The 14127-nt window shown below is 40.5% G+C and overlaps 1 protein-coding gene across 1 annotated transcript; it reads right to left on the reverse strand.

Moving 5' to 3' along the window:
• Nucleotides 1-9650: 9650 nt before the first annotated feature.
• Nucleotides 9651-13155, reverse strand: LOC311259589 (protein NDRG1-like). Its single transcript, XM_084356823.1, has 11 exons — nucleotides 12997-13155; nucleotides 12526-12631; nucleotides 12111-12231; nucleotides 11894-11956; nucleotides 11734-11794; nucleotides 11203-11289; nucleotides 11058-11114; nucleotides 10745-10911; nucleotides 10398-10497; nucleotides 10219-10306; nucleotides 9651-9903 (listed from the first exon to the last, which is right to left on the reverse strand). The coding sequence occupies exons 1-11, from the start codon at nucleotides 13045-13047 to the stop codon at nucleotides 9674-9676; spliced, it is 1131 nt and encodes a 376-aa protein (XP_084212949.1). The 5' UTR covers nucleotides 13048-13155; the 3' UTR covers nucleotides 9651-9673.
• Between the last annotated feature and the right edge of the window lie 972 nt (nucleotides 13156-14127).

Here is a 14127-nt window from a genome sequence, read left to right on the forward strand (position 1 = left end):
TACCAACTTGAGTATTTTTTTCTATTAAAAGTCCTCAAGTTGTTCAGTTGTTCTCCTGAATCCACATTCTTGACATATTTGCAATCTGTATCAGAAATTATGTTTTTGTAATTTGTATATTCTGTGATTTTGTTGCCATGTTATGTACACGCAACATCCATTGCCTGTCTTTCTGTTCTTTTCTGTCCAACAGAGGGTGTTGTGCACTGTACATATTGTAAAACCCCCTGATGGATTGTGATATCTGATTTTAGGCTATATAAATAAAACTGCCTTGACTTGCAATAATGTTTAAGAGAGGTTTATCTGTTTAACAAGTGGATCAAATCAATGATGTGACAGAACAACACAATTATTCATTTTTGACTGGATTAGAACAGTCAGTGTTCTTGGCTTAATATAAAGTCAACAGTTTTACAAGGGGGACTGCAGCAAGCACACTCAGATCCTTCCTTTGTGCCCTCTCTGCTCAAACTCTAGCCGTTTTTACCCGAGTTCACAGATTTATAGTTTGACGATCTTTACACAAACAAGCTGTTTTTACAAGCTGTTTTACGGCTCTACCTCAGTGTGCAGTACCACTGCAGCAAAGTAAATGCTCTGACATTCACAAATACATTGATCCACTGCATCTCCAGGTTGCTGTGGAAGCTTCACATCCCTAAATTCTTTCAGGAACTGAGAATAAAAGGTTTTGCTGTCAGACGACCAAATGGTTTTTGGGATTTTGCTGTATGCTTGCTTTGCTGTTTTTAAATGAACTATTAGAAAATGTGTGCGCTGTGAGATACAAAAAACAAACTCTGGTATAAAAAGAGAAATATTCAAACAAGCGTGATGTGACATTTTAAAGCCAGAGCTGTCCAGCCATTGATTAATGTATCTGTTCTTCTTTGAAAACACTTGAGGTGCAACATACTTAAACAACCTGATAAATGGAAACATTAGTCAAATGTTAAAATGAATCAAGTCCTGCTCATGTTTATCCATATTGCAAATATATATATGACAGCTACTTCACTCCTCTGGCTGCTGCTCTGGTCACAACTATGGATGCATTTCTGCAGAAAATACAAAGTAATGTAAAATACAAGGTAAAGACTGCATATCACTGTAAATACAAAATGAGATTTACTTCTAGTTTGAAGCGTGGTACGACTGCTAAATCAGATTTCTCCCATAACGATTTCTGCAATGCTCAGTTTGACTTTCTATTACGATGCAGGCCAATGTGATGAATATCTACCAAGACAACCTGACATGACTTTTCCATTCCTATCATTTGCTGTACTGTATATTTTTCAAATTTCCAGGCTAAAGGTAAAGACAGATATAGGGACTGTAAAATGAGTCACACTTACTTGTTTAGTATAATAACCCATTACTTTAGAGATAAATCTTGACCTAAATGAAAATCTAAACAGCAACTTTATATCTGATGAGGTGCAATACAAGTTTATTCACTGTCAAAGTATCTGACTGAGTGCTGACCACATGGAATAAGTTAAACAAAACAGTGAGCAATGGATGCAAATAGGGGAAGACTGATGATTACACAACAGGAGCACATGTTTCCAGTCATTTCACAGGTGTTGTAAATATGACAGCATTAGACTCAACAAACAGGGAGTAAGCAGGTATAAATGAGCTCAAGATCTAGCTTTTTTATGTAGTCTGACAGCAAATCGTTCCAGTAAAATTTAATGGATGGAAGCGTTAGCTAAATTACTAAAGTGCAAATATAACTGTATTACACAGCTCAGACACTCACTTACGGATTAGCTGAATCTATATTCTTCTATGCAAGTGGAAAGAATATGACACAACCTATCAGGTATCTTAGCTATACCAATTAACGCAATAGCAGAAAACATGGCCTGGGGCACAGGATGGGTGTTGGAGGTAGAGCTGTGCTGGAATTCAATACAGCACAACAAAGTAACCACAACTGAGGCAGGACACGAGACAACACAACTTAGCTGACATTATAAAGCAGAGTTTTACAGACATCATTTATAGATTAAGAGGGCGTATGTGTCTTTGTTTACTAACCTATGCAGCTACAAACACACAATACATTTATTTCTATAGGTCTGAATTTCTTACACTTCCTCTGAAGTATCAATTGCCAGATGTTTCATGTTTGTTTTTTGACTTGTTCACTAACCCCCCTCCGCACACCTACGTTAAGCCCTGTGGACAAGAACAGTGACATTTGATCGCAGCGGTGGCCTTTGGTTGTTTAGCTGCATTTTTATAGGCACAGAAATCTAATGTTTAACTCTTTGTGGTACAGGTCTGACCAGACGTGGCTGCCCCGAAAGACTCAGGAAGATCGGTTTCCACGCAGTTTCTCTGTGCAGTAAACAACGAGAATAAAATATCAGATGTGAGTAACACACAAGAGTTAAGATTATAAACCCTATTGCTTGTGTGAATGCAGGTTTAGACACACAGTATGACTTTAAAGAAAAACTGGTCAAGGCACAAAAAACTATAGGAGATGGCGGTGAGGGTTTAATATTAAAAGCTCGTCTTTAGGGCTGTAGCTAATGATTATTTTCATTGTAGATGAACCTATTGATTTTTTTTTCTGATTCAATGATTGGTTGTTCGGTTGATAAAATAAAAAATGGTGGAATTGTTGACCAGTGTGTCCCAAAACCCAAAATATCGTCCTCAAATGTTTTTTTTTGTTCACTACCCAAAGATATTCACAGTTTACGATCATAAAGAAGTAAAAAAGACAGAAATTATTCACCTTAACGAAGCTGGAATCGGGAAAAGTGTTGAATTATTGAAATGGTCAGAGATTTATTTGATAGTTGACAACTAATCAATTAATCGTTGCCACGCTACTCGTCTTACCAACAGTTAAAGTGACTCCTGAATAAATTAATAAGCCGGTTGTTAAATTGAGAAGTGACTGCACTTTTTGGGAACTGTAGTTTCAGTGGTAGCGATATTCACAAAAAGAATAGCGATGACAGAAACAGCTGGAGCAACAGTAATAACTGTGTAGTGGTAGCAGCGGTTGTTATTAAATAGCTATAGCTTTTAGGTTTGCGGGAATTTTAAATTGCTAACCAATCATAAAACAGAAACAGAAACCAGCAGGTAAACAAGCCAACAAAATAAGTACTCCATGTGGACAGGACAACACACGTTTAGAGGCAAACCTAGAGAACAAAATTCAGCATCCAGGGCAACACATGCACACAGCCACATAATTTGTGCCAATTTATTCACTTGTCAAATCTGTGAGATCCGTCAGAAGCCACCAACCAGGTTTATCAAAGGAAAACAGAGCAGTCTGACACTGTATCAGAGGCTTCGTTGTCTTTGTTTGTGCTCCACACTCTACCTGTCTGTGAGGTTTTCACATGCAACTGCTTGCACAGCGGTGAGCAGCGCAAATTCCTTTCCAGCCCTCAGCCTGCCAGACCCTCTCTACCTGCCTAGCACAGAGCACCCACACACCCAGTCCAATCTCAGCCGAACACACTTCCCCGAGCCATCAGTATGACTACACACGTCCATACCTCCATTGGTGCAGCCCAGGATATCCCAGAACTGCATGTTGGCAGTCGGTAGACAGAGGACTGAACCTCTGCTAAATCACATACGCCTGTGTATGTTCCTGCTCTGTCTCTCCACTTCCTCGTTGTACTGTATGCTGTCACTTATAGGAGAGGGAGAACACCCGCCCACTGATTGTTTCGGACTGACACACCTGGGGGCTGAGTTTCATTTCCAAACAGCTGCCTCCTTGCCTCATTTCTACTTGCCTTCCCACTATTTCTCTTTCTCCCTTCCCATCTTACACACTGTACTGTCCCTTGTCTTTATCTTTTCCTGACTGAAAACAGACAGGTGTAAAGATCGATCCAACATCATCAATGCTGCTTTTCCCCATCCCTGCCTCGTCAGATTAGTGGAAGTAATGGGAGAGGAGGCAAGGAGAGCAGACAGGCAGAAGAGAAACAAAGCCACAGCAGAGTGCATGCCCTTCTATTCATCGTTTGCATGAATAACAAGTGTATAAAACAATGATTTGCATGTCGAGCGAGAAAGATTCATCCTATTCACACAATAATCACGCATGTTAAGACAAATGGCACACAAAATTACCGAAATGCACATGTCAGGTTTTTATTTATCTGACCACAGACCTATGCGTAACCACGGAATAAAAGCCATGAATCACAGCACTGAGTGGACATGCAATCATGCAAACATTAACTTGAATTTCAACAACATCTACACTGTAAAGCATGTGGTCATTTACTGGAAGGGAAGTGAGATTTCTCCTTAAATTCACTGACTGAAATGTGGACATATCTAGAGCTGCAATGATTGATTGATTAGTCATTCGTTTGTAGTTTGCTGCTTTTCTTTGTCATTTCTGAAGACTTTTTTTGACTGTTGGTTGGACAAAGGATTCATATTCATATCCCCCTTTTCAGGAAGAGCCAGAAGCACGTGCGCCATGGTTTGTAAAATAAAATCACATTTTGAGTTTATTTCTTGGGAAGTGAGCCGATACCAGCCTTGGCAAGCTTTTATCCGAGTGTAAAAGACTCAAATATTGCCTCAGCTGGATGTTATTCATCATTAAATGTTGTTTTTAGTCAACAAGCATGAGAAAATATTCGAGGATACACTTTGGGGTCCTGAGCCTCCAGACTGGCTGCTGAGGGGTGCTTACGGGGATGTGATCAGGGGTGACAGCTACATAAAGGCAGGAAACAAGATGGGTAAAGGGGCAGGAAAACAGAAATCTGTGGGAGACGTGACAGGGCAGCTTTGAGTCCTTGAACCAAAAAGAAACACTGACTAATCACATCCACAAGGCTGCTGGGCACCAGGCTGCGCACCCTGTCGTTTAGTTCAATAAATTGTAGCATTACACCTTAAATATTAGTGTAATCCCCCCAGGCATTGTAAAGGAATGATTTACACTCCTAAAACCAGGCTCAAATATTAACACATTTCACTCGGCCTACCACAGAGATAAGTGGACAGTATTGTGGTTTGACAAGGCAGCGAGCAGCAACCCAAAACACTTGAGACGCACAGGTTTAAGTAACAACTGCCGCCTTTTGTCTCAAAACCGCTGCTCCCGACAATAAACCTCAGTCTGAGCAACTCGTTATTCATCCAAACACAGATGTTTTTGCCACAGGTTAGTTGCTCTGCAGGACAGAAAATCCTCCTTGGCTTGAACCTTTGCACCTAACCGGAGAAACAGAGAGGGGTGGTTTCGGCCACTGCACCACTGTCTGTCTGTGAGGAATACAAATGACTCCGCGGTGTCAAAATGACCAATATTTCATATCATTCAGGCCACGATATTTGACTACAAACACTAATACCAGCTCATAAAAACACCCCCTCTTGTATTGCATTGGCGTTTTCCCCATTGTCTGTCTGTTACCCCCTTTAATGCTAAGCTAACTCGGCTAACGGTGGGCTATTCCCATTTAATCCGCCCCCCAAGATGGATCAATACTCACCCGCTTTAGCCCCGGAGCCCGGCCGCTACTGCTCTCCGTAACCGGCCACCTCTTCAGCCAGCAGGTATGAATTTTATTTCTGTATAGCTATTGCTATCAGAGCCGGCTTGGTGGCTGTATCCCTCCGTTATGAATCCCTCTCCCTGTCTGTTTTTGTCCACAACAGCGCCGTGCCCGGTAGTCGGTGTCCACTGACGCTAGCTGTTAGCACTGCTGCTGCTGCCGCTGCTGCTGCTGGAGCCTGAGCGTTTCCAACATGGCTGCAGCTGGCGGGGCTCACTGACAGGAGGAGAGGGGCCCTACGTGTCCACTGCAAGGGTCCCCTAATGGTTCTTATGCAAGAGCCCAGTGTCATGATATTCTTCATTTATCTTGTCGTATGAGGCATGAATGAAAATGAGAGGATATCAGGGTGATGGATGGTAAGGCTTACTTGCATTCATTATAGCACACTGTACATTAAGGGATCAACATGATGATAGTGTGTGGGTGGGTCCCTATAGTGGTTTTAATGGGGAATAATTTATGAAAGTGGAAATATTTATTGTTCGGCAAGAAGAATTCCTCCATCGCTTTCTTTTAAGAGTTCGTAGCTATCGATTCAATCAATTCTAGAGGCCTACAACCGAAAGACCCAGCAATCAGAAATGTCAGGGTGTGCTCGAATAATAACAAACCAAACCATACCCATAAAATACAAAAACAGTGTGAAAACTTATCCTTTAATGTTCAAAATGACACACTGCACTGAAACAATTCTCACTGAGAATTAAATAATCATAAATCACCCTAAGCATATTTTATTTTGCATTATTATCTATATGATCTATTATATAGGCACAAATAAAATGTATCTATGAAAGGCCACTTTTAGCCAACTGATATAGCGCTCCACAACTGAAAGATCCAGTAGCCAGAAACGTCACGGGTTCAGTTTTTTCGTACATAAAGTCATCTTGCACTCACTCGCAAATCGAAAGTGAATACAGAAATGCAAAACAGCAGTTTAATGTCCTCCTTACTAATTTCAAAACCAACCTTTTATCCCATATGAGCTAATACAACAAAATAACAAATAAGAGAAAATATGAGGAGCACTACACTGCACCATACCATGTGGTATATCACATATAAACCTGACAAATTCATCTTAAAATGCTTTTGGAAAGCCCTTGACACAGCTTAGTCAAAAGCCATGTATGTAAACACATTCTGAAGTAAACATTTATTGGATATTTATTTTTTAAGAGGTCGGTTAGTTGGGAAGGGGTGTCAGAGAAGTGTTCGTTCATAATAAACTGCACAGTGTGAAAGTAAAACTGCCATTACCACTGTCAGAGTACCACAGTTTTTGTACATGATAATGGCTTTTTGCCTCGCTGGTAATGGAGTTAAATGAACATTTGTATAAACTGGGTTGCAGTCAGTGATGAAAACTGCCTTGCTGAAGGTAAGAAGATAAAAGTAGCGGGGGGCAGGAACTAATGTCTTTGAACAGAATAGTCTTTATCTCGCTCTGCAATATGTTACAGAGTGAAGCAGAAATTAAATTGCTCTCCAGTTTGTGCTAGTAATCACTGTGCTGGCAGGGCAGCCACCATCACTTTCACCTTGTAGGACAAATCACGAATGTCTGCCGGAGTGGATGGAAGTGTGCAGGATTTAGTGTTTTTATGATGCAGCCCAGTGCACCAAAGCACAGTGAAATGATAGGAAACAGATGATACATTAAGAACCCACAGTCGTGTCTCATGTTTAAATGAAATCTTCAGAGATTTATGTCATACATTATTCATCACAGATTCATAATGCAAGGCAAACAAAAGAAGCTTTGAAATAAAGATGCACCCAAAACACACACACACACACACACACACACACACACACACATACACGCACACATACACCCAGCCAATATTATCGTGACTTTGATGCCGACTGCCGTTATGCTGTCTTGGATCTCTGTGTCTCCACTGTCTCGCAGTCACAGCCCAAAACAATCCATCCACTGACGGGCCCACACACACAGTCCCACCTACACATACAGTACATTCATGCATGTGGCTAATATCCATACACAAATGCAGGCACACACTCAGTTCAAAGATGTTTTTTACTGTGCAAATTGTGGCGTGAGGGAGGGTGACACTTAGGTGGATTAAAACTAATGACGTCATAGTTACACGGTGTCCGCTGGGCCACCATTATACTCCACATTTGGCAGTCATGCAGCTTGGCAGCTATTGGGAAAAACCTATTATGTTTGATGTAAAATGAATCTGTCCTATATAATTAAACAGTATGGGAGAGGAGGAGAAAGGTAAAGTAACCTTGAGCCAATTACAGATGCTGTATGCAGCAAAACCCCACTGTACTGTAAGTACAGAGGTTGATGTGCCGCACATATTAACATATTTCCACTACAGAACTTGTAAGGAACACCAGGCTCAGCATTGTGCCTGATTGCACTGCAGCACCGCTAAACTGAATTATGCTGGATTCAGCTGTGAATATAGAAAGTGTGCTGTTTGAAGGCCACAGAAATTGTTTAGCAGAGAAAAGGATTTGAAACAAACTATTATACAATGAATTTTAATCCAGCCTTCTGGGAAAGTACAAAGATCCTTGATGCTGTGCTAGAAGAGTGATATTAAAAATGCTGGACATAATTTGGATTTCAAAACACTTTGTACAGACAAGCACTTTGCATTGACTACATTGTGATTTGAATGTTGTTTGGCTACATAACCTGACCCAGTGGTGTGTGACTGCTGGTCTGGCGCAGCGAGAGAGAACAGCAGAGGTTTTAGAGCTCCATCTAGTGGACAGATTGGAGAGGTGCATAATAGATTTGTCTCATCGTCCCTGACAAAATGTTTCAGCCTATAATGTCATCAGAGCATGTTTAAACAAATTACAATCTCTTCTGAAGACTACTTAATGAATACAATGTTATTAAGGATTTAAGAAAATCTAATTTGGTTGTGAACATACACGTATCATCAGTTGTGATGACAAGGGAACAGCAGAAAAGGCCCCCACCATCATGATACTTTGATTGTGGCAGCCGATATTGGTGGCAAATGATGAATTGAATCACAGAAAAGACAGAAAAACAATGTTGATGGAGAACATTGACCTTAAGTATGACAAATATAAAGAGTGATGTAACAACGATTAGATTACCCTTTCCTTTGAAAACAAAACTATGTCCCTTTGTTTTTATAACTGTCAAGGGTTTGAGTCCCACTTTATAAGTGCTTGTGTTTGTTTCTCGACATGAGACTGCAACTGTAAGGTCTCTGGTTATGACAGTGAATGTCCGAGAAGTCAGATTGTTCTGTTTTTCATCGGTAGTTGGAATAAATGAGGGCCAGCCAGATGATTATTTACAATATAACATTTAATCGCTGATAGCACAGGAGATACTTACAAGAAGTTAATGATTGAACTGAATGTAACATATCTTTACAGTAACAAAGCTACTCCCAAAGCATTTTAAAACATTTTGTGATATGTTCATAACACATTCCTGCAGTTAATAACACGCAGCTGTCACAGTTGCATACAATCAATAAACATTCCTACAGTTGTGAACATCCAGTTTTTACACTAGGAAGTACTGTAATTACATTCATTATACATGAATACACATCACAGGACTCAAGTTTCATATAATACATTTCAGCTTTCACAAAATCCTCATGTAGTGTATACCATGATACATATTAAAGATGAGGAAGCCTGCAAGAGAATCTCTGATACAACATCACTGTCAGAGGGGAGAGAAGAAGAAGAAAGGAAAGTAGAAAAAGACGTGAACTGGGATAGGGGGAAAAAACATACAGAGGTAGAGACATACAGTAACAGTTGAGGGGAGGATACAGACAGAAAGAGGCTGAGGTTGGATGAACGACTGGATGCAGAGGAAAAGACACAGCAAAGGGTCTTTACATTGATTAAAGAATAAGGACACAGAGAGGACAAAGAAGTCACATGGAGGTGTGACCTGTTTTCTGTCAGCTAGACATAGTGCAGATGAAAGGGCATGATGGATGAAGGAAAGATGAAGAAGTTAAAGAGGAAGGAAGCTATCTGATTAGATATAATGAGGTATGATTGGATAGAAGTGCATGGGATACGGGGCGGAGTGCACTCTAGCATGCCACTTCTGTGGACTTTGAGATCATATGGTCCATGTTACTGTTAGAAATACTCTCCATGGAGACGTCGGTGTGTGAGCGCCCACGCTTATCTTCAGTGCGTGAGTGTGTTCGGCCACGCTGCAACTCGTTGGTGTGTGCACGGCTCCGAGAGCCATCGAAGGACGAGATGCTGGAGCTGGAAGTTGTCCGTGAGCGAAGTCTGGTCATGCTGGCACTGGACACTGGAGGAGGAGGAGAGATTATTGTTTTATATTTTTATTTATTTTATTTCACATATACAAATCAGTAACTGATATAGCCCAATATTGATTCACCCTAACAAATGCCTCTATCCTCTTCTGTTCTAGCCACCAATGTGGAGTTACAATAATCCACTTATTTACAGGAAGTGATATTTAGAAGTGGTTTGTAAGAAATAAACAGGAAGAACTGAGAAGTTATCACTAATGCTGCTATAACTAACCAATCTATTTAGAATTCTATTTAGAAAAAAACAATCTAAAAATCTATTTTAGAGTGAAGTAAAGGGGACTTACAGTATCCCATGCCCTGGATGAAATATTTGAAGGCTTCGATCACTTTAGCTGGCTGATCCACCTGAGGGAGTCCTCCACAGTCAGCCATCTAGAGGAGCAAAGTGCAAAGGTCAGGTGTTGGCTCCAGTCCCTCACATTAGAGTCACATTAATTGTTATCACTAATTACTCATTTATTACCTTGAGCAGTGTGGTCTTGGTGGGGTTGAGTTTAGAGTTGCACTCGACGACAGCCTCCACAGCTGGAGAATTATCTCCTACAACCAGCAGAGTGGCGCACCTATGAAAAGACAGACAGGCAGGTCAAATAGGCAGAACAACTAAGACACATAGTCAGGATTGATCCTGAACAGGTATTGGGGATTATTGTGTTAGCTCATATGTTGCCGCCTCTTAATCTAATGTAAGTTTAAGTGCCTTAACCAGAAACAGACTGACTTTTCTTTACAGTTCAAATTAGTACAATTTCAACTTTTTACCATAAACAAGGACAACATGTGAAAAACTTGGTCAATGGTTGTACTAACTTGAGTGTCCTGACGTTGATGTTTCCTCCAGGAATAGGCCTCTCCACCTCCAGAGCGCCGCGGCTGTTGTAGGAGCGGAGGAACTGGCTGACATTAGACTGGTTCATGGTTGTTGTGATGTAGTGACGGTATGTAGCTATGAGGTCGTGGTTGGTCTCAATCTCCTCCTAAAAAAACAGTTTGAAAAATCAGGCGGAGATGTTTGGATTCTGAATGTAAAACTTTTTTTCAGATTTTTATAAAGGTGCATTAATTCATTTTTGTTTTCATTATAATGGAGCCAATCACTGTAGAATAAAAACTGGTAACCTACCTTTCCAAACAAGTGTGTGATGACTGTGTCTGGCACAGTGTGGGTCCATTCAGTGATCTATAACACACACAAGTGCATTCAGCTGCATTCAGAATTAAATCTATATCTATCAATACAGGTGGCGGTATAGACGCATATAGCTTACCTTGTTTGCAACAGTATCCATTATTCCCTCACCATTGGGGTTGACGTTAATCAGAACTAATCCGTCCACCAGATCAGGGTGATTAAGCTAAACACACACAGGAGACCGGTTAGTGATCCGACTTTGACAACTCATTTACACTTATTGGCACGTTTCTTTCGTCAGTTCTCTCATTTATTGTCATGTTGCTCTTGAACAAACAGATCACATCCTTAATTTCTACAGCCATAGATTCTGAGCAGTTTCTACTGTCTTTCTGTTCCCTCTCTTGATTTTTTAATCTATAACATGGCTACTGTTAGACACTGCAGAGATTACAGTTTGTCAGTGTCATCCCACCTTTGGGACTGTGTAGCTTATCTTAGGAAAGGTCTGTTTGATAACTCTGGCATTGATCTGATTAACATATGCTTATGTACGCTTGGAGGAACCACAACCAAGTTCAGATCTGTGCTGAAAAGAGTAAAGGTGTCAAATTATGTTTTCTCTCTTTTTTCTTTCTTTTCATTAAGAAAAATGTTTTGAACTCACAGCGAATTTAGCCAGGATGTAGGCTCCTGCTCCAACTCCCAGTCCAATCACAGTACGCAACCTGCAGGGCACGGAGTCAAAAGGACAAAACTGAGATAAATCCTTAAAATTTAAAGGACAACTGTAAAAGCATTTAAGCATCAGATAAACTCTGTCTTACCCAAAGTGTTTGAGGACACTGGGCAGCGCTTCAGACAGCTGGTCCATAGAAGGGTATGTGTACCTAAGTGGTCAAAAGTCAACATAACCATCAGCAAGCACATTTATAACTAGCAAACATATGTAAAATTATAATGCTATTACAACATGAAAGAAATAAAGAGTCAGTCTGCAGTTGAAAAAGCATCCGAGAATAATAAAGATGACAGTGTACTGACCCAGTAGGCAGAGTTTTGGCTCCTTCGTTTTGTCCTGGTGCTTCAACGTGACAAACAGGCATATTTCTGATGATTTCCAGCATGTCCATGTGCTCAAACATTGTCGCAAAACAGGTCTTGTCTAGAAGGAGAAAAGATAAGAATTCAATTATTTATCCAATCCTGTTCAAGTGAAGTGAAAAAACAAGAAATCAAATTTTTTGACTTGTGATATGATGTAAACAAAGTGATGTTATAGAAGTAAATCAGATACCTGTGATATACCAATCTTAACTTGGAAATCAAGTTATTTAAAGAACTTGTGCTCAATTTTACAGTTTGTTTTTGTTTGATTTTTTCCACCACTTCTACAGTGTGTGCAGAATGCAAACATACTAACTACTGTGTTATTTTGCAGCGAAGAGATTGGACTTACGGTTCAGTCCGACATCAGCAAATGTCAGGATGACAGGGCGGTTTGCCCTCGGAGTTCCTGTCATGGTGCAGTGGAGCTTTCCATACTGAGTCTCTATGTTCTCCTCCTGAAACAAACACGCAGATTCAATCACACATTCAGATAACTAATACATGCTGCTGTTTGTGCGCCTGGCTGAGGATATACATTTGGAAATAGAGGGGTTTTTTGCAGATAAGAATAGGGTTCTAGCTGGGTGGTGCTGTATACTTCTTTGCCTTTGTGCAAACTTTCTATGTATTTAACAGTCTCTGCATCCGTATAATTATTTCATTTCGCCCATCTTTTTAAGTGTTTGTCAATGTAGCCATGCAAACCAGTAAAACCCAGTGATATTGAGGTAAAAGTCATTTAACTTTGCACACGGATTACAGCTGAAACAGTGATTCCAGCCTCAAGATTAACCTAATCTCTTTCTGATAGGATACTCACTGTGATTTGGGGCTCAAAGACGGAGTCGCACTCGTTTGCCTCCAGGACCATGGCTGCTGATGTAGAGTAGACCGCAACACAAACAAAGAAGATGTGTTGAAGATGCAGAGCAGATATCCTGCTTGGAGTGGAGATCCTTGAGTCTTGACTTCTTCTTAATTCTCGAAGCAAGTTAATTTGTATTTCCGGGCACTGCTAGTCTTGCAATAAGAAACCAGTTGAGAGCAGCACCACTGTGTGACTGACTATTTGTTTGAGCTGGTTTATATATCCTCCGACACTGATCTGTCTCTAAGCCTTAACTCCAAACTGGCCCGCACGTGGCCAACTGGCCCCCTTCTGCTTTAATCTGACCTCAGGCTGCTGCATTCCCACAGAGACAGCACTGGATTTCTAGAGGGAATTAAGCACAATCTGAAGAAACACAACCTCCCTGTGAAGTTTTTCATGCATATTAAGATACTTTGAGCCAAATCCCCAGCTGTAGTGACACATAATTCCATGTTTTCCCTTCAGGATTCATCGACTTATGTGTTTCTAGGCATTTCTTAAACTTTACATTGATCTTAAAATCAGCTTTGAATCATTATTTATTCCCTGTCATGCATGAAACATATTGCAGCCATACTCATTTGACCTGTTATAAACTTGATAGGTGGGAACTTCCATTAAAATCACAAGTAAAGCTTGTTAATTTTTGTGCTGAGGCGTCAAGGGAATCACAACACCTTCAGCCAAGCCGTGAGCAGGTCAGATGTCTAATCTCAGCACGCCATCTGTTCCTCACAGCGAAACATTTAGCTCCCTGCACTTCAGTAACCTTGACCCTCCTCCTGATGACTTAGTACAGTATGTTAATTGAATTTGGACAGCCAGTCTGACCTCGCTGTCTGTCATTTTGTTCTTATACAGCACTTCAGATAAATGAACTATTTTCAGAGGTAACGCCTCAAGAAATCCTACAAAAAAGTACTTAAGTTCTTAGGTTAGTCTAACCTTGAAATAGCCGTGATACCGTTGTTATGTTTTGAAAGCACTTTTTAAAGACCGACATGTGCTTTACCATTACTATACATGCCATTACTGATATATCTTACGACTTCCCAAATGGTTGCATAGCGTGAAATTAAA

This window comes from Pagrus pagrus, assembly GCF_965226575.1.
Source record: "Pagrus pagrus genome assembly, chromosome: 7".
Classification (NCBI taxonomy): domain Eukaryota; kingdom Metazoa; phylum Chordata; class Actinopteri; order Spariformes; family Sparidae; genus Pagrus; species Pagrus pagrus.

Bases quoted from the DNA above. Each gene is read 5' to 3' on its own strand.
- LOC311259589 (XM_084356823.1), bottom strand. From the start codon at position 13,047: ATGGTCCTGGAGGCAAACGAGTGCGACTCCGTCTTTGAGCCCCAAATC. The intron at 12,232-12,525 runs GTAAGTCCAATC...TTCTCCTTCTAG, and splicing joins TGCTGATGTCGGACTGAACC to ACAAGACCTGTTTTGCGACA. The intron at 11,795-11,893 runs GTAAGACAGAGT...CGTGCCCTGCAG, and splicing joins AGTGTCCTCAAACACTTTGG to GTTGCGTACTGTGATTGGAC.